The sequence below is a fragment of the Heloderma suspectum genome, chromosome 2 (genome assembly GCF_057233095.1).
Source record: "Heloderma suspectum isolate Gila_16-S chromosome 2, 16-S_ref, whole genome shotgun sequence".
Lineage (NCBI taxonomy): Eukaryota > Metazoa > Chordata > Lepidosauria > Squamata > Helodermatidae > Heloderma > Heloderma suspectum.
Genome location: NC_139459.1, coordinates 256,661,192 through 256,687,090, shown reverse-complemented (window position 1 = coordinate 256,687,090; position 25,899 = coordinate 256,661,192). Strand labels below are relative to the sequence as shown.

Sequence of the window (25,899 nt, the reverse complement as noted above, 5' to 3'; positions counted from 1 at the left end):
CCTTTCAACAAGGTCTCTCATCAACTTCTCAACTTTTTGAACTGAGGGGGTCTCCAACAGTAGTTTAGGAGTTATGTGGGCTTCTAAGATGCAGAGAAATGGTTGAATGCTTTCACAGAAACTGCATGGTTCTAGTTTTTGGATGACTGATTGCCCTGAACAAAAAGTTCCACTTTCTATTAAACATTAAATAAACTTGCCTCGAGTAACAGTTAAACACTAGAAAATAAAGCACTGCAGAACAATTAAATCCACCACATGCAGTAAGTCACTGAAAAAGTATTCACAAAATATGCATTACTCACAGATCACATCCGTCTTCTCATTACAACTCCAGTTCCTGCCATCTATTGTTATGCAATAGTTGTTGCTGCTATAATTCAAAATCTTAGAACAAAACTACTCATGGCAGACGTTTACAGCTTAAGGGATTTTAAAAAAGAAAATCTTGCACAGTTTCACAATGCCAAAGGAGATTTAAAAAACAAAGACAGCCATGCTGGTCCACGAAGAAAAAAAGCTAAAATACACAGTTGGGCAATACCTTTATTAGGACCAACCAAAAAGACTGCTGAGTGTCTCTACTTATGTTCTTTGCTGACTAAGGAACCTGTGTGTTACGTGCAAGGCAAGAGGCAGATCTGAGTTGCCTATGGCTTCTATGTTTCCAGAAATGGAGACCAGCCATTGCTTCTCTGCTCCAGAGTGCATTGGCCTGCATAATCTGATACTACTACACCTACCAGTTATTAATTCAGTCCGCAAATCTCCATTTTGAGACTGGATCTAAACTGCATACCTCAGGGCCACAACGTCTGCCCAAATTTGAGGGCTTTTCTGTTTAACACACCCTCCACCGGCTTTTTGTGCCACCTAGCCTGATGACAAGTTCTGGAGAACTGAAAAATGTGCACAGTTTTATGGCATTATATTTGCAAAGCTAGAGATTAATTTTAGGTGATCAAGGAAATTAAGAAGCCCTTCTGCACTACATAATTAAAATACACACACTTAAGGACAAAATCCATGGAAACAATAAGCTTTAGCTCACTGAAATCTTGGACCAATCTCCTTACAAAGGAGTGAAAAAAACCAACAGTGTGCTATTTCCATTTTTGTTTCTTGCCAGAGTAATAATGGACACCTATACATCTGTTCTGACTGAGTTTAATGAGACTTACTCCCAGGTAGGATAGCAGCCTTAAGCAATTGAAAATCGGATTTAAAGAGTTATGTTAGTTCCTACTAATCCAAAAGCAAGTCCAAACACCCCCAACAAAAAAAGCTTTAGAAGAACTGAGGACATCCTTCTCTAGGAATAATTCAATGGCCAGTCATATTTTTGTCTTTTAAAAAGTTAGAGTCAGCCCTAGGAGCTTCTTCTAAGGTAGGATTGTGTAAAGAATCTTCAAAATGAAATGATAAAAGAATATCCGGTTTAAAAAAAAACAAGACACTGGAAAACAGGTATCCTTGACTTTAGCAACATCACGTATCAAAAAATCCAAGAGCTAAGTTACATGAGCCTGAAAGTAAACACCCACACATATAAAGTCTTCCAGGCAAGTGAAAGGATAGACATATTATGCAACTCTTTTATAGGAAAGGCACTAATGAAGAAAAAAATAAGGAGGCATCTGAAATAGTCTCAAAATTATCTGTGACACTGAAAATGTCACACTAAGAAATGGATAGCAACAACAGCATATAATCAGTTTTTTTAAAATATGCTTACTTAAACATGTGAATAAACCCTTTCACTGTTGCCACACACTATGTTTAAATTTATATTAAAAGAAAATAATACTCCCTATCCCATTATCCTTTTAATAATGCAAACAAGCACACCATTTATTTCATTTACAACTAGATGTGTCAACAGAAGCAATAATACAAATAAAATTCAGAACAATTTAAACAAATCAATGGAAAGCCTTTATGTGGGTATACAGCTGCCTTTGCCATGGTGTCAGCTTAGAGCTATTACATTCATGTAAGGCCCTATTCAAAAACAAATCATTTGCTCTTTATACCGCCATTCCAAGAACCACCTCTTAGAAGTCTTCCTTTAGTTCCTTCAGAGAATTAATACTCCTGCCCATTAAGACAGTCACCAGTCAAATGTGAAGATAGTACTTAGAAATAACAGCATTTACTACAAAAATGGCCCATAAAAGAGCAAAAACTTTCCAACTGCATCCCTTAGCAATGCAATGAATCCTGCTCTAGATAGTTCCCTCACCTTCAGGAGCAGCTTTTCAGGGATATAACCCCAATGGGAAGCGGGACCAGAAAAACAACAATGCAAGTACAGAGGATCTCTCTTCAAATATATAAGCAACTTAGTGCCCAACGATAATCCCCATCTACAGATTTTTTGAACAATTTTTTCAAATTTTCGAGACAAAAATGAAGGACAGTCTTTTCCTTCTATCCATGTAGAGTATTTCAACTCCAACTCCAATACCTTAAGACCACTTAATACAACCGCAATGCAGTGACATTTCAGCTGAGTGGATCTTTATGGGGGATTGCTCCATAAGAAATTGCTCCATGGTTGATTGCTCAGATGGCCTGTCTGTTAGCCATTGTTTAGTGTTACAAAAACAAGCTGCAGTGTACCCTCCTCTCTCTTCCTCCGATAACTACAATTTGGCATGTCGTCCAAACCCTAAGCTGTGGTTAAATTTAACTATATTAGTTGAAACAATGAGGCTGCAGCATAGGGAAAAAACAAAGCTGGATCATCATGAGTTTTGCTAAGAAACCACCATCATCAGGCTCCTCCCTCCTCCAACTGTCACACAGCAGCAGCCATCAAAGAACATCTGCCAGCCAGACAAGATCCGTCACGGCAGCAAGAGGGGAAGGATTTTTTACGTTGCTGCCATCCCAAAGTTTTTTTTTTTATCACTGTTGCATCAGCAAGTGCTATTAGAGTTGCACTAGAGGTAATTACACTGCGCTAGAGCAAGCTTACATTAGTGCTAGTGCCAAATAGAATATGGCACCATATGTTTAATATTATGTATTTAATTGGGCATTCAATTTATTTGTTTTTCCCTGAACTAAAAAGGACACTTATTTTTTTTACATACCTGCAGGGTGGCAAAAACATGGAGTCCTTCATAAGCACAGATCCAGAAAGCAGAATATACCAGCATCTTGCAATAGTGTCTGAGCTAAAAGAAAAAGGAACAAAGGTTAACAAGTGCACCATATATCAAGGACACCTAACCAAAGCTTCCCAAGCATGTTTCCTTATTCCCTGTCCTATCATGGCAATTTCACACAGGCAAAGGAGACATTCTCAATTAATGACGATAAAACCCTTCAAACATGGAAGCTCTACCTTAAGGTCTTGAACATTAAGGTCTTGAATGTTTTGAGTACTTTTATGACTCATCAAGTCATAAAAGATGAGTAATTTCATGGGTTTCTTTGGATCCATCACTTGACTAATAAAAACAAACAGTATATGAATCAAAAGCATCTGGTTGTGAACCTTCTGATGGCAGCTAAGGTAAGAATTGGGTCTTCTTGGTAACTCTTTAAGATACAGTAGAGTGTAGCCTAGTAGCTACAAAACTGAGCTATAAAACCACTAGTTCAAATCTTATTTCTATGAAATTGCTAAGTAACCTTAGGCCTCCACTTTAATTCTCCCATCTGTAAAATGGGGGATAACGATATTAATTTACCTTACAGGTTTGTTGTAACGCTTGCAACTAGATATTGGACATAAGATGCCTTGAACATTTAAAAGCACTATCTAAATGTCAAATATTATTTATACTTTGCAAAATTATTGTCAGATAAATATGGGACATAATCTAATCCACCAAAGGCACAGCATGAGAAATATGGAAAAATTCCCCTAGTCTCAGTAGGGCCACATTTTCCCCAAGACTCACCACACACCATAGGCAGTAGAAGGAGCCCATTAGTGTTATTGGGAAGACTGTGAACACCTCCCACAACCAACCCTGCACATACACTCAGTGCAAGTTCACAAGTAGCCAGCACCAAGCTGGCTAGCTGAGCGTGGGAAGTTCTCATACCTCCCAGTCCCTCCTAATGGGGGCGGGGGGGGACTGCTCTGCCTGTGTACACGCACGTAGCCAAAGACAAATAGAAATTAGAATAATGGTGCTATGTTGTGCTTGCTGGAATCTCCATGCACTGATGTTCTACATGTCATGGACTGGATCATGCCCATATCACTTACAAGTTAGATGAGCAAGTTGCTCTGTTGTTTGAAAAAAGTGAAAACAAAAACACACAAAAAATGACATGGAAGCTCTGCATAAGGGTAGGACTTCAGGCATTTTATGAGTTCGCCTAGGCAGCTAAGCAACATATTTCTCTATTCCAACATAGGAAACAATGCTATGTTCTGCAACCAATATACTACTGTGATTGACTGTGTACAATTCCTGGACCAAAAGGGAGCTTTAGAATAGATGGGGAAATGTTAGATTACACACACTTTCATTGATTATACCATTATAGTAGCTATCAAGAAGAAAGCAATCTCCAATTAGTGTTGAAGAAAATTGGCTTGGGGCAGAGAAGAGAATAATTTTTAATGAAGTCCTATAGCAAACTTTAAGATGCTATATTCAAAACGTACTACATGAAATTGTATTTGCCCTTCCTCAGCTAACACTTCCATGGGGCACTAATCCTAATAGTATTGTGTTGTTTTAATAGTGTATCAACAGAAACCTGCAAATAAAGTAGTAAAATGGCTTTAGATAACACACCTCTCATGCCACTTCCTATCCCACTAATTACTGGCCTTTAAAATGCACCTGGTAGCAGCCTACTTGTCAAAGTGAAAGGGTTTTGATAAATTGTGTTAAACTTATTAAAACAGATCTTGATCTTAAGATGTCTCATGTTTTGATTCAAATAATGGTTAAATGCACTTACCAAAACAGAACTTGATTTCCGTCGTACCTTTTGTAACGTGCACTGGAAGTCATAATTCTGAGAAGGAAAAATTTGGTATCATGAAACATGTATATTTCACTGTGGATAACAGTGGGATTATAATCCTCCTCTATTATCAGAGCAATAATCAGTAAGGTCATAAATCAGTATTACTACTTTATTGTTGGGGAACCACAATTGAGAGTTTTCAGTAGCAGAGATTTAAACCCAGATCTCCCAAGAATGAATCCAATACTGAGAATCCTTGGATAATCTTCAGAAGGAAAAGGTGAAAGATTTATACATTCTGAAGAGAAACCAACGTATGGACAATCATCACTTTTACATTACATGTTGTCATTTTTTAAATTTACCAACATGTTAAACTATATTTCTCAAAGGATCATGCAAAAAGTCTCATTCAGAAGAGAGATCTAGAACACATTTTTTGACCTATAAAAATATAATTTTCCAAAATAGTATTCACCAGACACTATCCAGTTTAAAAGGTAAGCATACTAAAGTCCTACGAATTTCAGTTAATTTACAGTCCTATGCATGTCTACTCAGATATAACTCCAATGGGACTTGCTTCCAGTTACGTATAGGATTGAAACCTTAAAGCACTCATTAATTGCTTTTTTACTGCTTGTCGTATTGCATCCCATTTTGAAACATATTCTTATATACTTGGAAAACTTACAGAAAACTAATAAGAATTATTTACTAAACATATTGCATGTCATTTGCTTTTGCTTTTATGCTGCTTCTATCAAGACTGCATTTAAAACAGTCATTAATGTTCTGTAGAAAGACTTGCCTTACAACTCAGGAGCTCAAAGCATCTATTCTATGCAAAAGTCTTACAGCAAAGAATGGACCGCACCAACAACCATAGACAACTTCACATTAGCATGAGACCAAGTGCTCTTACCTTAACTGATGCTCCCTGAGATGAGACAGTATGTCCATTCCATGAAGATAATAATAGATAGTATTTAATTCCTGAAAATGAAAAATAAAAAAATTGAGTAACTTTTGAGTAAGGCTTTTGTAGTGGGCAGCAGGTCACTGGTAGGAACAGGGAAAGGAGGAAACGTCCAGGTGTTGCAGCAATGTGCAGTTACCAGACTGAAACTTGTTGTTCAAAAGGATGAACTCTGAGGATGAACTCTGATCAAAACACAGTGACTCGCTTATATATATATATATTTGTGTACCTGCAGGTTTCCTTCTTCCCTTCTCCCTGCAATTCCCTTTCCCTGTCTTCCTTCCAGGGTAGGAATAGGGAAACCCGGTTTTAAATCAGAAACTGAGGAAGGAAACCCAATAAACCAGTCACCATCTCTCAGCCTCACAGGACAAGAGGGTGAGAAAATAAAAGGGTGAGGGGCTAACCAATGTGTTCCGCTTCTTGATGAAGGGTAGATTAAAAGACATAATTAATAAATAGAACTTTCAAGTAGAACTCAGCAATGGTAGCTAATATAAAACCCTTCCAGACAACAGAAGAACAGACAAACCAGCTTGTTTCTTAACTTAGCTTTATGGCAAGTCTTAGGTTGCTATTGGACAAACTCAGCCCCATTGTTTTTTAAAATGCCTCCAAAGCCTATTATGCCCCCCGACTTTCAAAACTGCTGTGCTCTGAACAGCAGCAATGAAGGACAGAGGAAGCTTACACATGATGGAACAAGCAGACAAGTTGCTGACTTGTGCCAGAGTCACCTCTTCATAACCAATGTGCAGCAGAACACAGAATCAGTTGATTGTCAGAAAGATTAAAATTATATAAGTAAGAATATAATCCCTCACTAATTAAAATGTAAATAATATATTAAATCACAACTGAAAAATTGAGGGGGGGTAGTGGATTTGGTACCAGAAGAGCGGGCAAGGAATCTTAGTGAGCTCCCACAGTTGTGTCCTGTACTGTGTGCTGAATGCGCACGTTTCCCTGAGGAAGCAAAATTGCACAGTTATCCACTACAGCTTTGGAGGCTCTCCGTGAGGAGTACCCAACTGTTCAAGTTTGCCCTATTCCAGCAAACTGCCAAGGAGTTATAAGCCCCCACCCCCTTTTCTCACCAATTCTCCATGAAAAAGCAAAGTCAGGCAGTACAGCACAGCCTCCCCTGATCACGTAATCCCCCTACTGCGAAGTATTACATTTACAGTCCTCCATGATCAGACTGATGCTGCTCACTTTTCCATGACAACTGCAATGCAAGAGAAGCTGGGATACCATCCAGCAAAGCAGGAGGACTGGAGAGGGAAGAGGGGTGAGGGCTGGGAAAATAGGCTACTCACAGTAGCTTATTTGGCTGATTGTGTGGGGGATAACAGTAGCTTATTCTCAGAATGAGCTACTGCAAGTAGCTTATTAAATCATCATGGCTTAAAGTGACATGCCAACCTGCCCAATATGTTAAACAACTGTACATATGCCTAGTTGCCTAACCCATTTGAGATAGGCAGTAGTGTCTTGTCTCACCCATGTGTGAAGAGACTCTCATTCTCTCTCTAAGGAAAGGCAATTAATTTCCCATGCTGGGATGCTTCGAGAACCTTCAAGAATATGAGGACTATCTAAGCTTGAGAACGCCACAATCAATATAGTCCCACTTCAAGGGAAAATAGTGCTGCTGGCCTGGAGAACGTTTGTCAGTCCTGAGGGGAGTGTCCCATACGTCTTGGTGACCCAGATATACTTATCAACTGTATATATCAACTGAAGGGATGTGAGCTTTCTTTGCACATTCTTCCTGCTTCCATACATCATCTTTGTGTACTTAATAATCTGTTAAACTGAACCATTTGTGATTTGTCTCACTTCAGCACCCACAAATCTGGTCTGATTGGGACCTACATAAATCAGGATCCCATAAATCCAAAACAGGGGCTTTTGAATTCCATGACATCAAAATTACAACAACTTTTAGTAATATCACAGATATAGATACAAAACAATGAAAGATTATAGACAGCTGAAACAAACATAATAATGCTTCACAATTCATAAAGCTAAGTCAGAATCCAATCAGGAATCCGATCATTTTACTGCTTAAAATGCCATCTATCTGTCAGAGCTTATTAGCCAAAATGATTTAGAGTGCCAGTAAGAGCTAAACACCAAAATCTCAAATATTAGTCCTTTTCAGGATCTACTGTCAACATGCTGTTCCTAACTGGAAGTACTGCTTTACTAGAAAGACTTAAGCATCTTTAAATGTGCATTAGCAAACATTCTCTGTAACTAGCACATGAAGAAAAACTGTCACACTTCCAGTGACTGCACTTCAAATCCACCAAAAATACAGATGTCTATGCCTTGCCTTGATCCCCCCCAAAAAATTAAAGCTGTATATGCCGTGCTCCAAGCGGGCAAGCCAACTGCCAGCCCTCAATGTTTTAGGAATAATATACCTAAAAACCATTTCCAGCACCTGCCTATCCTTTAAGACCTGCTTATCCCATGAGATCTGCCCTATTACCTCTGTTGCTATCCCTCCTGTATCTGAACGTTTCACAAGGAAGCACAAGAGGATTTTCTTGTTGGCTGTCCCCAGTTTGTGGAACTCCCTGCTGTGGGAGCGCTGTCTTTATTTACTCAAGACATTTCTATTCTGATTTATATCTGGTTAACTTTTGTTGGTTATGTCTGCCATCATGTTTCTGATTGATTTGATTTGATTGATAGACTGACCATCTGTTTTGTTGTTGCTGTTTTAAACAGATTGTCAGCCACTTTAGGCACTTTTTAAGTGGAAAGGCTTAAAATCTTAAATCAATAAAAATAAAATCTTCCATAGAAGCACCACAGCTGACAGAAGCTTACAATTTGTATGTATTTGTATGCTTCTAAATGACATTTAGCAACATTTTGGCTACTAGACGTTCTCAGCCAAAGAGCGCTAGCTAGTTCATTCAAAATCCGAGTGTGAAATTCAGTCCCACCACCCATTGCTTCTTGACCCTCACTGCCTCCTTAGGGTTGACAATTCACAACACTGAAGTACATCATAGCAGAAGACACAACTGGCAGAAATTCTGTCAGCGTCTAGACTCTAGATATTGCAACCCCCATAGCTTGCCTGACCACTTCCTTCCTGTCAATAATTCACTGGCTTGACTGTGTAAGACTAGCCCTGTGTGTAGTTTTGCAGCACTCCTGCCTTTGCCTCAGGTTCATTTTCAACATGCCTCCATAACCCATTGCCTCCTCAGGTCCTCCATTACATTTTCCAACATATTTCCTAGTTAATATATAGTGTGCTTCAGTCATAGACATATTTACATACAATCAAGCTCCACTGATTTCAGAAAAACTTCCTTCCAGTTAAACACACTAGGAATAGCCTAAGAAAGAGTTCAGTATTCCAGGGCACCAGATTATAGGCACTAGCACTGTATCGCACATAGGTATGCTATGAGAACTGAAGTTGCAAGGTGGCTAAGACACTGAACTATGGTTCGAATCTTGTATCTCCAATGAACTCACTAGGTGGCCTTAAGAATCCACCCCCCTCCCAGTCTCAGCCAACTCATATGAAATATGGAAACAATCTTGCTAAGCTAAGCGTTATTTATTTTATTTATTTGTTTATTACATTTATATCCCACCTTTCTTCCATCATGGAATTCAAGGTGGCTACATATGGTTCCCAGGTAGTCTCCCCTCCAAGCACTAACCAGACCCAGACCTGCTTAGCTTCAGCAAGGTGGCTGCCTCATGTGCCTTCAGACTATGCCCTGAGACCACCCTGGTTACTAAGATAATGGATATAAGTGCTTTGAACATTCTTAACTACACTATATAAATGCAAACTATATAATAATTGTCACATCTTTAGAATGGGCCTATAAACATTTCAGATTCAAGACTTACGTTTTTGTAAGTGAAGAGCTGTGTGTATATGCGTACATATGTGTATAGGCACATGTTATGTGAATTTTAGCATTATACTATTTTACATGTCTACCTGTTGTAAAGCCAGTATGGTGTAGTCTTTTAATTAGCAACCCAGGAACCCCCATTCCTGGGTTGTTTCATGATATACAAACCCAGATCTCTGGGTTGTTTATGGATTAAATAACCCAGTTTTAACTCAACAAGCGCCCATGGTTTGTTGTTGGGTTAACTCAAGGTTGTTTAACACCCAGAATTTCCGAGATAGCACATCACAAAACAACGCTGCAATGGGGGGGAGGGGGCATTCCTGGATTTTGATTAAAAGCAGAAACGACTCTGCCCATCCCTGCAATTCCTGGGTTAAACAACCTTCCTGGGTTAAACAACCCAGGAACTGCTGCCATGATGTGTGAACTGGGTCTGTGCCTCCACCTATGTTCAACCTACACATCTGTAAATACACAAAAATATTGCAAAATGCCATAGGCCCCCTGAGATCTTCCCAAAAAAAGCCCAAGCCCAAGCAAACAATACACCCCTGAAGCTGCTCGCCACTCAGAGAAGTGGAGTGAGCATAACAATATTCATGTTCACAGAACACTCATCTGTAAATACCCAGTTGATCATATGCCAATGATGAGTTGACTCATGAGTTAATTCATATTTTTTGCAATTTAACATTCAAATACATATTTTTCTGCATACTTACTGAATAACTTTTTAAACAGCATCCAATACCACAATATTGTGTTACAACAGTACCTTAGCAACTGCTCAATGTCACCCATAATGTCCCTTTTATAATTTCAAAAACAGTATTGAATTTATGACATTCTACTCAGTTGAACTAGGAACTGCAGGTTGTGTGGGCCATCTAGTGGGGAGACAAAGTACCCTCATGCAAAGTTATATTCAGTTCTGACAGTCCACAAAATGAAACCTAAGGAATATTTGCACACACAGAAATTATACATGATTAAACATATTACAAATGGCAAGAATCACGTTTTAGGAAAAAATGTGAGGGGGTTGACTAAAAATCTAGAGGAAAAAGAGCTAGCAAAACATTAACAAGTATGTACAGTGCAGATTTTTTCAACTCTAATGAATTCTTCTCTCTATCCACTGTAGTCATCCTCAGTTCTAAGCAGGCAATCATTGTGGATTTGAACTAGGAATGTTCTTGCACCATTGCTGGATAACTCTTTTTTGCATGTGTTCTGCAAGTGTATTCTCTGTGTTTCATTTGCTGCTTTGTCATGAGCACGCTCATGATAACCAACTTACTTTGTGGCAAATTATGATGATTTTTCCTAATGCTGGAATCTGATGCAGGTCTCCCTTTGTATGCTTCAGTATACATCTTCTGCAAATCCAGAGAATTTCTCTTAGTACAGTCTGTGTGGCATGATACACAACTGCATCCTTATCTCTTTTTTGCATCACGTCCACATTTCGACAGTTACTGCAAGCACTCCACTTGTTCTTTAGATATCACATGTGCTCAGGCTATGCTAGAGGACATTCTAGTGTTAAGTTGTCCTCAAGCACAGTTTTTCCTGTATTTCTTTTAAGATTAATCCCAGGAGGATTCTGTACTTCAGCAGGTCATCCCCTTCTGCGAAAGCACAGTGCAAGTATTAATGCTAGCTAGATTGCCTCGTCAACTGTTTCAACTGGACCCTGGTTTCCCACATAGAATTTTTTCCTCTGTATGGAGATAATTTTCACTGGCACACAGAAGGCCTTAAGGGGGTGAAATATATTTCTTTGTACACTTGCCACTAGATGTCCATGTTCTTTTTTGGCCCTTCTGCCCAATATATATTAAAATTGAGCCACTTTTTGGGTGCAGATCATTTATCTTACCCATAATTATTACAATCTGTTCCTGATCCTGGAAAGAACAGCTCCATGAACTCTATCTTGCTGTGCTGTGCTTCCAGCTTTAAAGTTCATAGCCAGGGTTGCACTGCTCTGAGGCATAAAGTTCATCGCTTGAGTATTCTCCTGGACTACCTGTAAAAATGCAGGTGAGGTCACTGGCTAGGAGTACCGTTTACCAGGGAAAGCTGATACGCCAGCTGTGGCCCTATCTAAAGCAGAAGTGGGCAACATGGTGCCCTCCAGATATTCTGGACTACAACACACACAAGCCCCAGTCAGCATTGCCAATCGTCAGGGCTTGCACGCTAGTCACATCCAGGTTAGACTACTGTAATGTGCTCTATGTGGAGCTGCCTCTAAAGAAGATCTGAAAACTTTAATGGGTAGAGAATGTGACTGCCTGGAGGCTGGTAGGGGCTGGCCAACCAGCACATGCGACATCAATTCTTTATCAGCTGCGCTGGTTACCAGTACATTTCCTGGCCCAATCCAAAGTGCTACTTTTGGCCTACAAAGCCCTAAACAGTTTGAGACCAATTTACTTAAAGGACCTACACAGGCACTAAAATCTGCTTCAGAGGCCCTGCTAGTACACCCTCCAATAAGATCTGTTTGGTGGGCACCAGAGACAAAGCCTTTTCAGTGATGACCCTCAAAATGTGGAACACCCTCCCTACTGAGGTATGTACAGCTCCAATGCTGCCGGTTTTTACATGAATTTTAATCCACATTTATTCCGGGTTGCTTTCTCATAAGCAGATTTAAAATTAATGAGCCATTTAAAGGACTAGGCATACTATTTGTTTAAGAATGCTATTATCTTTTTAGCTGACTTATGATTTACAACAGAATTTTGTACTGCTGTATGGTTTTATTGTATTTTATGTTTTTGTCATGAGCTGCCTTGTAAAGACTGCATCGTAAAAGGTGGCCTATAAGTATAACCAGTGTCATAAACAAACATATTCAGATGAACAATGAGAAGCCTCAGGTTCACATGCTTTCCCCTCTCCCACCACAGTCATTTGAATTGCTCTGCAAACATAGATCTAACTGTGGTTTGAGATTCTGGTTTCCATGCAAACTATGGTCTAGCAGTTTGGATGAAATGAGAAACTATGGTTTACCTCAAACCAAGACTAGATGGAGCAGAGGGAGTGAGGAGCGAGACTTGGCTTGGGGCTACCTTTGAACCATTCCAGAAGAGAATCTGTTCACTCTTCACTCTACGTTTAGCCCTTATTCGGAAAAGATGTCCCAAGACTTTAGACATACCAGAGAAAACTTCTCAGACAACTAAGCATCTCAAAATGTTATAAAATATTATAAATAAGTAGTTTTAAAAAATGACATGGTATTTAGTAATAAATATGCATACAGAAGCACAGTATGGCCTCTGGCATCTCCCACTAGCAGGTTTTACAGATACCGTGTAATTACCTGCTGCTACTACTATATATCAGGTGTAAGCAATGTAAGATATAGGATATATCCAGCCCAAAGTTTTGCCCATGGCCCTCACAGTCCCATGTTGCTGTGTGGTGACACTCTTACTTATCTTTTTTTTAATGACTAGAAGGCCGAGGCAAACCTTTTACAGAATAAAAGCAATGGAAAGCTGAATAGGGCATAAAGACCCTGTGTTGCTTGTTTCTGTTAGTTGCAGCCCCTTGGGCTCACAATGATTTTTCCAGTATGGCCCTTGACACTGAACAAGAGTTGTCCAACCTGATTCCGTTCAAAAGATTTTCCAGAAAAAACTGAGGACTGGGTATATCCAGCTTATACCAGAGGGAAACCTTTATCAAAATGCTTCTGAGCTACAAACTTTAAAAAGGAAATAAATCCCAAAAGGGATTTGGGACCAAAATCTATAGATAGAAGAGACTCAAAAGACAGTCCCCTATCTCACCTGAGGGCATCAGATATGTATCGGGATCTTGCAAGATCAAACTAGCTACAAATACAATGTGTATCACATCAACTGGAACTTGGCCAAAAATTAAGAATATCAATGCATGGAGAAAATTGAGGAAGCCTCATAATGTGTTTTCCACGGATTCGAGAAAACACACACACTCTGCAGATATGCACAGATCTTGAGAGCTGAATAACAAGTTAGGCAGCTGTGTAGTACTTTAACCTTCATTCCCCGCCCTGCCCCCCCTCCCCAAAACAACGTAAGGCAGAAGAGGATGTGAAGCAAGGCTGTTTGCCAGGGCAATTCACAGGTGTTCTGAGTGTGGAAGGACATCTGTTTCCAATGTTTACTACCACATTTGCACTACCAGCAACTATTAAACTCTTCAAGTGTTCCACCACTGTAGCCCTCAAGTAGAAGAAAGATTTATCTGGCCAGGCAGCTTGGGCGGGGAGGTGTTTTTAATCTATTACAAGTGTAAATGAAGCTCACATCCCACTTCAGTTATAGAATACCATGTAATTCGAAAAACAATTTAACAGGATTTAGAGACAATGGGCCAGTTCACATGATCGAACAAGGCATCACATCACCGTGGCTTATCACAGCCATGGTGCTTTGTTTAAATCGGTGCCATGTGCTTGGTGCCATTAGCCTAATCACCCGCCCAGCCGTGGCTTGTCGTGTAATCCATACCCAGTGGCATGGTTTGTTTGAAGGGGAAACAACCCTCAAAGAACCCAACAATAGGCTATGGCATATATGAGGACTGTTTCAGCCTCAAACAAGCCATGCAGCCCAGATTTGGACAACAAGACAAGCTGTGCCTGGGTGGATAATTAGGGAAATGGAGCCTGGCACATGCCAAGGATTAAAACAAGCAATTATGGCTTCAATAAGCCACAGCAGCTTGTTTTGATTGTGCAAATTGGGTCAGCCCACTGTGGCTTATTTGAGGATTGTTGACTCCTCCAACAACCCCTGCCACCTGAGTTTGGATGACATGGCAAACCAAAGCAGCCCCCATCGGAGGTTGAATATTCAAAATGGCTTCCGGCATGCGCCACACCCCACCATGGTTTAAATAAGTCACAGTGGGCTGTGGTGATCATGCAAACTGGCCCAATATTTAAGGGGTGTGTGGAAAATCAGAATTGTTACTCACTGAATGCAATGTTTTTAAAATTTTCTCCCCCTTCGCTTAATTCAAAGAAGCTGGAACCTATCTGATTTCCTTTGTTTTCTGCAGTGGCCCACTTGTAAAAAATAGTTCCTAAGAAATTATTTGCTCTAAGTGTAGTAACCTCATGCAAGGGGATGAAAATAAATTTTCTTCAATCCTTCAGGACATTGGCCACTTCAGACTGCAAACTGCTCTTCTTAAACTACCATAAGTTTTTCCGAAGGGTTTAGCTGCAAGACATACTAAACCTTAACCCCCTTGATATATTGAATATTTAGCAAACCTTAACCCCCTTGATATATTGAATATTTAGCATTCATTGACTCCATATATTAAAATCATTCAAAGCAAACTTTAAATCACATATCACTTAAGAATCAGATTTAAAGCACGCAACTTATTAAGGCTAGTAAAACACGAACATAATTTAGCTTGTTTGTTATTTTAAACCAATAGCAACAAAATAAAAACCCAAACAGCAAGCTGAAGACACTGTGCTGAGACACAAGCCTGGGATTCCATTGCACTAGTCCTCAATCTACTGCAGTGGCATCCATCTATTTGGATCAAATCAAAATGAAATCAGATCCAACAACAAAAATGACAATCAAGCCAGGCACGTAATATAAAATAATGTATTTCACAAAGAATTTACAAATTCATATAACAAGTGCTATAAGCACATTTAAAAGCAATTAGCTTCATGCATTTTCAGAACAAACAAACATGCAATCTCTTGTAACTGACAAACACCAAAACAGTTTTGAAACATTTTTGTTTCAACCAAACATTGGTCTTCTTCACTGAACTAGTAATATCACTACAATCACATTTTTTCAGCTTAGGTGAGTTAGTGGGTATATATTATGTGATTTTTTAACTCCAGTGCATTTAGGTATAAACTCTGCATTTTTTCCCTCTTAATCCTTTTTCCAGTGGCTATGCAAAGATTTTTACTGGTAGTTACTTTTGCCTTTAATAGACAACTTAAGTGTTAAGTTTATTTGTGTCCTTTCAAGTACTTAAAAGTTTTGTATTTTTCTTAACTTGTAATAATTTTAATACCAATTTCAACCATCTTCAACAATCAATTCTAGTCTGTTTTGCAAATGACACCAATGTCACATCATTGTTCTTTCACCATATTTAACAGCTCAGACTGAGAGGCAAGGTTCTATTTTTCCTTATGTTTATACGAAAAATTATGATTGCAGTAATATTACTAGACCAAAAATGACCAATTCTTTGTCAAAACACTTTTGATGTTAGTCACATACAAGGATTTCATGTTTGTTTACTCTAGAGATGCACCTAGTTGCTTGATTTTAGTTTTTTTCACTGTAAAATTTGTTATATGACTTGGAAAGTGCCTGTAAAATTTATTCTTCTTCTTCTGCTATAACACATCCCAACATGATTGTTGATTCATCTATCTGGAGTCAGAATTCCAGAGAAGTGACTTTACCATGTGTTTGAGAGAACACTTTTCACTTCTTCTAAGGCAACCTATCTATGTGACTTTTGTATTTTTTCATATTAATTCACTTCATCTGAAAGATTGAACTTTCTTGTTAGACCACTCAGTTGGGAATTGATAAGACTGCTGAACACACAAGCGGACTGAGAGATCGATCTAAATTAAATTCCATATGCAAATTAAAGGTTAAAAACACAGTAAGAGCCCTGCTGGAGCAAACCAAAGAGCTACCTGGTCTACAACCTGTTTCCAACAGTGGCCAACGAGGTGCTTCTGAGAAGCCCACATCCTGGCAATAGCCCTCTCCAGCTGTTGTTCTCCAGAGACTGGTATTCAGAGGCATGGTGCCACTGACCCTGAAAGTGGCATATAACCATCATGACTAAGAGCCACTGATAGCCTTACCCTCCATGAATTTGTCTAATCCCCTTTAAAGCTATCCATGTTGGCAGCCATCACTAATCACATATTCACAGATGGTAGGGGGTGACTGGTAGGTACTGTTACAGGGACACGGAGAATTGAAAAAGGTTCAGGCAGAAAAAAAGATGGTGGCAGGGTCTCCCTGCACCAACTCCAAAGCTGCCTTTCCAAACAAGGCCTTAACAGCTAAGGCCACCTCTGGTATCATCTTTCCCCCTGACATTTTGGGAAACAATGCCCACCTCTCTCTATCCATCACTGTAAATAGGTTCCCACCAAGATACACAGCAAAATGAACAGAAACACAATGTCAAGGAAGTTCTACAAAAAGCAAATTACAAAATTATCAACATACTTTAAAAATGAAAAAAAAAGTTTGGTGCTAATACCATCATAGTTAACTGAATAGTGTAGTAACTACTATCGTTATTACAAGCTAGAAAAATGCTAATCAAATTTGACAGCAGGCAAATAGGGGAGGGAGCAGATAGCTCATAGATGGAAGATTCCCAGCTAGGCACACACCAGAAGTTATATATATATATATATATATATATATAAAAGTAAAGTAAAGTAAAGAATAGGTTGAATCCAAAGTTCCCATTCTGCCCAAGGAACAACCACTTCCATTCACGAAAGACATTTTCCATGAATTGAAATTTCCCTCATTCATAGAACATAATTTTTGGCTCCAACACAAACAACATATAGTATCTATTACTGGGAATGCTTGTTAAAATGACAGTATTTACCTAACAGCAAGATATTGTGAATATTCTCTTGATATACTACAATAGCTGTAGCTGTCACGAAGCATGATTATGCTTCTTGAAAAATCTTTACAATATTCAACAACAGGAGGGAAGTCACCAAGTAATGAAATACCTTGTTCAAATAAAAGTGACTATCATACATGAATAGCCAAGGAAAGAAGTATATTTAGCAAGTTGATGAGCTAACTCCTCTAATCCTGGAGAACTTCTGAAGTTAAACAGAAACATTACAAAGTTAAATAAACTGCACTAAGATAACCAAATCAGAGTTGGAAAGTCATTTCATCACTCTATTGACTTTACTACTGCAGTACCTAAACACAGTAAACTGATTCAGTGGTCATGATAAACCACGGTTTATCATGGGATTCCTTAACCATTTGGGACCTGTGGATGCCTTTTGAATTCTGAAGACGTATAATGGAAGCCACTGCAAAAAGGCTGCTGTGGGTGGTGGCCAGTCACAAATTGTTGGTAGCGTCCCCTACTTTCTGTGTGCATGCACACATGCCTATGACCTTTACTTCTGTATATACACATGTGTGCTTTCTCTCCCTCTGGCACTGTTCCTCTCTCTTTCTTTGTCTGCTTTCACTCACAGTTCCTCCAGTCCCCATCAGTGCTTGGGGATTTGTTGTTGTTGTTTATTCGGTCAGTCGCTTCCGACGCTTCGTGACTTCATGGACCAGCCCACGCCAGAGCTTCCTGTCGGCTTGGGGATTACCTCTCTTTTTAAGGTGTGTGGGTGAGCAGACACAGGGGATTTTTCCAGTTCTCATCACGTGCCTCATTGGCCTTTGATTTAATAAAAATCTTGATTTTAGAGTATGACCCTGAATTAAAATCTTCCAGTTCTATTACCTAAAGCTAGGCTCACAAGCAAGAGGCTGACTTGCTACACACTACAAACTACTTAACACAATATTCATTATCAACAGGACAAATCTACTTGAAGAGTATTAACAACAGAGAGAGCTTTTCAGTGATGGCCCCAAGTTGTAAATCCCTTCCTTAGAGAGACCTGCCTGGAGCCTATTTTAATGTCCTTCCAGTACCACGCAAAGATCTCTTTTTTTCCTGAAGATGTTCAAACTATATTGTGATTTTATACTGTTTTAGCTCTGTGGATTTTTATTTCTCTGACCTTGATTTTAATTGATTTAGTGCTGCAAAGTTTCTCTTCTTTTGCTGTTTTAAAGTGATTTTTTTACAAAACAAATTATAGCGATCCTGCATTAACTGTGCTTTATGATGTTTTAATTATGTTTAAAATAACGTTCCTCATTCTTATGAGCTGCAGAGAGAACATCTGTTATAGGACAGTAAATTTTATTTGTTTACTTACAATATTTATGCTCCACATCAAAAGATTTCAGAGAGGTGAACAGCATAGATAAAAGAATAAAACACCATGTTAAAACAATTAAAACATTTTAAAAAGAAACAAGTTCTGATAAGACCGAATTTAATAAACTGCGGCTAGTCACTCAAAGAAGGCTTCCCAAAATAACAATGTCTTCAGGAGGCACATAAAACAACACAACTTTGGCTTCCAAACTGTATGTATGTATGCATGAAGTAAAAACAAACTATGGACTACTTTAAATATGCCATTTTTACTAAATGGAGTATTTGGCATGTAGGAAAAAGGGTTCAACCCTCTTGTAGATCATCATGTTTACATGACAACCTACACACAAATTTACAAAATCCATGTAGGGGAAAATAAGTCACATCTGCAACAGCTATAACTCAGTTTAAGAAATTGAATATGCAAATGGAAGAAAACATAAATTGGTAATGGTGAAGCATCAATTCAGCACTGCTTCAAGGAGGCAGCCCACATGCAAAGTGACCCGTTTCAGATAACATGCTGCAGCTCATCGTTGGTTATGCCTGCGAGAGCCATTTTGCATATCTAACCATGTTGTGTCATGCAAACCCAGCGAGCATGGGTTATACAAGGGTTAAACAACCATCACAAAACCCTAAAACAGACCATGGGTTATGCAAGGGTTGTTTTCCCCTTGCATAACCCATTTTCACTGCGTTTGCATGATACAACAACCCCCGAGTGGGGGTTGCATATTCAAAATGACAGCTGCACACACCTTGCCCACAATGCAGCTTCACTATGAGTTAAATAACCCCTGGTGGTCTGTCATGTCATGCAAACAAGTCCAGTAAGATGCATATCAAGGTGTGGCATAGCAAAGATTGGCCAAGTTTGCTGATGGCATCAAATTATTTAGGGTGGTTAAAGCAAAAAGGGATTGCAGGGGGCTCCATAAGAATCTCTCTAAACTGGGAGAATAGGCATCAAAAATGGCAAATGTGGTTCAATGTAAACATGCTATGCATGTTGAGGCAAAAAAAAAAAAATCTCAACTTCACATATAATGTGATGGGATCTGTGCTAGTGGTGACTGACCAAGAAAGAGATCTTGGGCTTGTGCTGGAGAGCTCGATGAAAATGTCGACTCAGTATGCAGCTGCTATGAAAGAAGCAAGGATATTGTAGAGTTAGAAAAACTGCAGAAAAGAGCAATGATCAAGGGGCTAGAGCAACTCCCCTGTGAGGAAAGGTTACAACATCTTGGAACTGTTTATCTTAGAGAAAAGGCGAGACATGATAGAAGTGATTGAGCAGGTGGTGGCGATGCAGTTGAAGGCACACTTGGAAGAAACTGATTATCTAGACCCATTTCAGTCGGGCTTCAGGCTTGGGCATGGGACCGAAACGGCTTTGGTCGCCTTGGTGGATGATATGAGGAGGGCTCTGGATAGGGGTGAATGCTCCTTCCTTGTTCTCCTCGACCTCTCAGCGGCTTTTGATACTGTTGACCACGGTATCCTCCTGGACTACCTGGAGGGGTTGGGCATTGGAGACACCATACTGCAGTGGTTCCGGTCCTTCCTCTCCGGCAGGTACCAGAGGGTAGCACTGGGAGAGGAGGTTTTGGACCCGTGGCCACTCACTTGTGGGGTGCCACAGCGTTCCATCCTCTCCCCGATGCTATTTAACATCTATGTGAAGCCGCTGGGGGCTATCATCAGGAGGTTTAGGGTGCGGTGTCATCAATATGCGGATGACACGCAGCTCTACCTCTCATTCAAATCTTCACCAAGGTTGGCCATAGAATCCCTGTCCAAATGTCTGGAGACGGTGAGTGGCTGGATGGGGAGGAATAAGCTGAAGCTGAACCCTGACAAGACCGAGATACTTTTGGTGGGAGACAGGAGGAGACTGGGGGATGTTAACCTGGTGTTGAATGGGGTACGGCTACCCTGGAAAGACCAGGTCCGCAGCCTGGGGGTCATTTTGGACTCCCAGCTGTCCATGGAGGCGCAGGTGTCAGCTGTGAGCCAGACAGCGCTGTATCAACTCCATCTGATACGGCAGCTGCGCCCCTTCCTTCCCGACCATCTGCTCCCATCGGTAGTACATGCCCTGGTCTCCTCTCATTTAGACTACTGTAATGCACTCTACGTGGGGTTACCCTTGAAGACGGTTCGGCAGCTGCAGCTGGTACAGAATGCGGCGGCTCGCCTGATTAAAGGCGGCCACCGGCGAGATCACATCACTCCAGTGCTGAAGGAGTTGCACTGGTTACCAGTTGTTTTCTGGGCCAAATTCAAGGTGTTGGTTTTGACCTTTAAAACCCCATATGGTTCCGGCCCAGCCTATCTTAAGGAGCGCCTCCAGCAACACCAGACAGGCCGCTTAACAAGATCACTCGGATGGCCTTCTCTCTGTCCCATCAGCCAGGATAGCTAGACTGGTGGGGACGAGGGAGAGGGCCTTTTATGTGGTGGCCCCCACTCTGTGGAACTCCATCCCTAGGGAACTCCGTCATGCCCCCTCTTTAATGAGCTTCCGCCGTGCATTTAAAAAGTGGTTGTTCAGGCAGGCATTTGGGGTGGGCTAGGGTATTTTAGAAAATGTTTTTATTGTAGAATTTTATTGTTTCAAACTTTTTTATTATATGCTGTACATCGCCCAGAGTGGCTGGGCGACCAGCCAGATGGGCGATTAATAAATTTAATTAATTAATTAAATAATGTACAAAATTATGCATATTTAAAGCCAATATGGATGGCTTTAAAAGGGGATTAAACAAATTCATGGAAGATAAGGCTATCAATGGTTACTAGTCCTGATAGCTATATGCTACCTCCGTAACCCAGGACAGTATGCCTAGGGATGTACATATCTTGTAAAATCCCTTACATCTGCATTTAGTCGATTGTCAGGTGCCTTTCATTCTGTTGTCCACTCATTGGTGGAATCAGATTTTTCCCAATTTTCTGAATTTGCAGAAATTCGCACTTGCACAAATTTGTACTTGTGCAAATGCGCAAATCCCCCCCAAACAGTACATCTTCATCCTTTAGCCTATAGAGAAAATGAACATTTTGGGGTGTTTTTTCTTAATTTATGTATTTTTCTAAGTCTAAATTTGCGTAAAATTCCAGAAAGTTAAAAAAAAATGGTCTGCAACTCTGTGGAATTTGTGTGACTCAGGAAAAGCTGTGGAATCCACCCGTCAGATTCATAGAAATCCAAACTCATTTGATTCTGTTGCAGATTTCTCTGACATCCCTAAGTATACCCATGTATACCAGTTGCTGAGGTACATGAGTGGGAGAGCGCTATTGCATCTCCCATCTCTTGTGGGTTTCCTACAGATAGCTGGCCACTGTGTGAACAGAATGCTGGACTAGAAAAACCTTTGGTCTGATCCAGCATGGCTGTTCTTATGTCAGGAGCGGCCGTGGCTCAGTGGTTTTCTGTTTTGCATGCAGAAGTTCTCTGTTTCAATCCCCAGCATCTCCAGGTAGGGCAGGAAAAATTCCTGCCTGAAAACCTGGAGAGCATCTGCCAGTCAGTGTCGACAATACTGGGCTAGATGGACCAAGGGTCTGACTCAGTAGAAGGCAGCTTCCTCTGTTCCTATGTTAAAAGTTGTGACAAAAGAGGGAAAGGATACTGATTAAAGAAGAGAAAGTGTGATGTGTGTAAATATTTAAAACGTCTTAAAAACACAGGATGTATACTTATCTTTTTAAGAGATGTATAAGCCACCTTTTAGGGTAAACACTCCCAAATTTATCGACAAGCTCAAACAGAATTTAGGGGGCAAGAGCCCTGCATGTCAATAACATATTTGCCACTTCATTCCTCACAAAAGCACACATATGCATGACAGATTTAATAGCATTACAATATTTGATCTCAACAGTTATTTATGCCCATATGAAAAGTTAGCCAGCATTACTGAGGAACAGTGAACACCACCACAAGCAGGCAGCAAAACACTAACATTAACATAATATACTGAACTAGCACATTGAGATTAGTGCATCCCTTTGGAAAGAATATCTTCTGAGTAAGCTGAATTTACAATGCAAATTTTGATAATGTTTTATTTATTTATTTATTTATTTATTTATTTATTTCATTTATACCCCGCCTTTTTTCCTCTTGCAAGGAACCACTAGGAAACAAAGGTGTGGAACCAATTGAATGTTTTTCTTACAGCATATTCTTGACCTTCAAAAGGTCAGAACAAGCTGAACTGTTTACGAATTATGTGTTACATATTTCAGGATTTCCCAAGTATTTTGTATGTTTTAAGCAGATGTAGTGCTTTACAGTGAAAACCTTAATTGGAATAAAGCATTTTGCTCAGAAACAAAGCATTTAAAACTGAAGCCCAAGAGGCACACAGATTTTAAGACCAGATTCTCAGCCATAATCCAGTCTGTTCCACAGAATTAGCCCTGACCATTTTCCATCCTATCATTACTTCATCAACAGTCTCTTATTCTTTTCACTTTAAGAGAGTTCATTAGGAGTAGGGATGAATGGACTCACCCTTGTCCGGGTTCTTATATGTCTCTTTACTTGCTGAATTTAATTACTTTTGAAGTGGAGGAACTTGTGCTGTTCTACCTGCTTTTAAAAAGTGGGTTATTACCATTTGATCCTGTAACCTGCTCATCAGAGGAAAAACCGAATTATATAATGTTGGATGAATACGATCATTAAACTGCACATCAATTTATTCCTCCTCTATCAACTTTAAGGCTCAATAAAGCTTTCTTAAGTAAACCTTGAACAACAATTTAAGGTTTGAGAAACAAAGCACTTTTGGAGCCAAGACTAACAAAAGCTAATTGATAAGGACTGGCAGGAACTGCAATGACCATGAGCTGGAAGGATTCAAGATATTGAGAAAGAAAGATCTAAAACAGCTGAACAGAAGAATGAATATCTAAGACACTGAGGAAGAGGCAATGGGTGCAAAGTTCAGCAAAGCAGATAGAAGTGTGGATATCAGGAAATGTAACTGTAACATGTTGCTGAGAAAAGTAGTAGAATCAATGTCCCTGAAGTTTTCGTTTGTTTAACTGGAAGAACATTTATTGAGGATGACTTGCATCTAGAAGAATGCTGTGACTGAGAAATTAGCTTAAATTAATCTTAAGGTGCTAGTCATATGTAGGATATACATCCATTTTAGCACTCCAAGTTGCACCAATTTGATTAAAACAAGAAAATGAAGTGTTTAAAATTCCTACTGTACTATAGTATAGCAATCAAACATGTGAAGAGCTTATATTAGACAATGGTGACATGATGTAGGATATATTGTAAACTCTGGAATAGGTCCATTCAAGATTATTTCTTCTCTCTCATAGAATAACTGATATTTTAATATACATAGAAAAACAGTTACGTTTTCGACCTTTAAAATCACTAAACAGAAAATATCACTTTCTGAATTATTTCAGATTAGAATTATTATCCTACCATTTAGGAAAAGCCCACTATTTATAATTACTTCAAACATAATAAAATAAAACCAAAGGATAATCCAGTTCTAAAATTCAGGAGGCCTAACCAAGTCAGTGATGAGAGACAGACAGACACAGACACCTTTCCCCTTGTTAGCTTGTTTTTTCCTTAATTCTGATACAGAATGGTATTAAGATAAAATGGTTTTGCGATTTGTTTCATAGTGATATTTCAGTTTGCTTGCTTTGTAACAAGAAAGCGATGCATTGCAGCTAAGGCATAGAGGTTTGCTTCCTTTAACAGAGCATGCAAAATCTTCCCCCAATTGGGCTAAGAACGTTGAGTCATAAGAAATACAAGTATGAAGACGAAAATTAATGATGTCATGCTTTTGCAGGACCCTTCCCTGAATATGAAACAGAATTAAATGTGAGATCAGATGCCACCGCAAGCTACAGGCTCAGATTAGAAAAGATGTACTGCAGGGTGGCAAGACGCGCAACTCATTACTTGCACAAATTTGTTACTGAGGATCACCTCTGCACACTACAGTCCAGACAATTTCTGCCTTGCAAAGTGACCTGTCCCCTGATCTAAGGCCCTGCAGAAAGGGACTTGGAGTGTGCAATTTCCCCATCCCTTCCTAGATGAAGCATAGCAGAACAGCTAAAAAGTGGGGGCTTTTGGTGGCCTTGATAGCCTATTCCCTTTTTTCTCTGCCCTGGGTGGGCATTTGTGGCTGGGGCTGCTCTCTCTGTCTTCTGTCTCCTTTGCATGCGCATCACTTCAGCAGTCTTCTACAGGTAGCTGACTTTCTCCATTCTACATGCCTTTTAGGTATCTGCGTCAGTCTGTTCTCCCCCCATCCAATTCAGCAGTCTCCTTCCTCTTTCCCTTCCTGCATGCTGACCATGCTTGTTCAGTTTCTCCTGCCAGATACTTCCCTTTTGCCCTTAGGGGCACCAGCATCCCAAGCAGGAATTGTCTAACCCATCTACATCAGGAGTGGGCAACACATGGCACACAGGACACATGCAACTCATACCGACCACCGGTGCAGCCCCTGCTGCCCCACCAAATTCAGCAGCAAAAAAAAAATGGCTGCAGAGCACTAAAAGAGTCACATTTAGCTTCAGCACAAGCTAAATTTGACCCATTTTGTGCACCACAGTGGTTTGCCACCAAAATACGGGGGGGGGGGGTTAAGGCATATGTGGAGTTGCCCACCCCTGCTCTACATCTAGCGGAGAAGTCATGTGGACAGCCTTGTTAGCTCAAGAGCTGCAGCTGAACTGTCAAATAACTGCTTGAGGCTCCCAAGCCACTGTTTAACCACCCTTGGCCTAGGAACTGCTGCAGTATGCACCCTCCTGGTGCACTTTTCCAATTGTGTCAAAAAATCTGAGCCATGTGGAATAAGCACACAGCACCTATCTACACTAGCATTGCTCCTCACAGGCACTAAAGAAATGCAGGCATGGGAAGGAGCCATGTCACGGGCAATTTCCATGCAGCCTAAATCTTCCAACATTACAAGAGCAGCATGAGAAGCATCTCCCATGTCACAAATGCAACATCAGAAAGGA

At 40.0% G+C, this 25,899-nt stretch overlaps 1 protein-coding gene across 8 annotated transcripts in view; it reads right to left on the bottom strand.

Moving 5' to 3' along the window:
• The window catches only part of RAPGEF6 (Rap guanine nucleotide exchange factor 6), a 213,981-nt gene that overhangs the window by 177,382 nt on the left and 10,700 nt on the right, over positions 1 to 25,899 (bottom strand). For all 8 annotated transcript variants that reach the window (XM_084838888.1, XM_084838894.1, XM_084838893.1 and 5 more), the window contains exons 2-4: positions 5,870 to 5,940; positions 4,936 to 4,992; positions 3,099 to 3,182 (exon numbers count right to left, since the gene is read on the bottom strand). In XM_084838888.1, the coding sequence (XP_084695014.1) occupies positions 3,099 to 3,182; positions 4,936 to 4,992; positions 5,870 to 5,940 (212 nt within the window). The remainder of the gene's footprint in view (positions 1 to 3,098; positions 3,183 to 4,935; positions 4,993 to 5,869; positions 5,941 to 25,899) is intronic.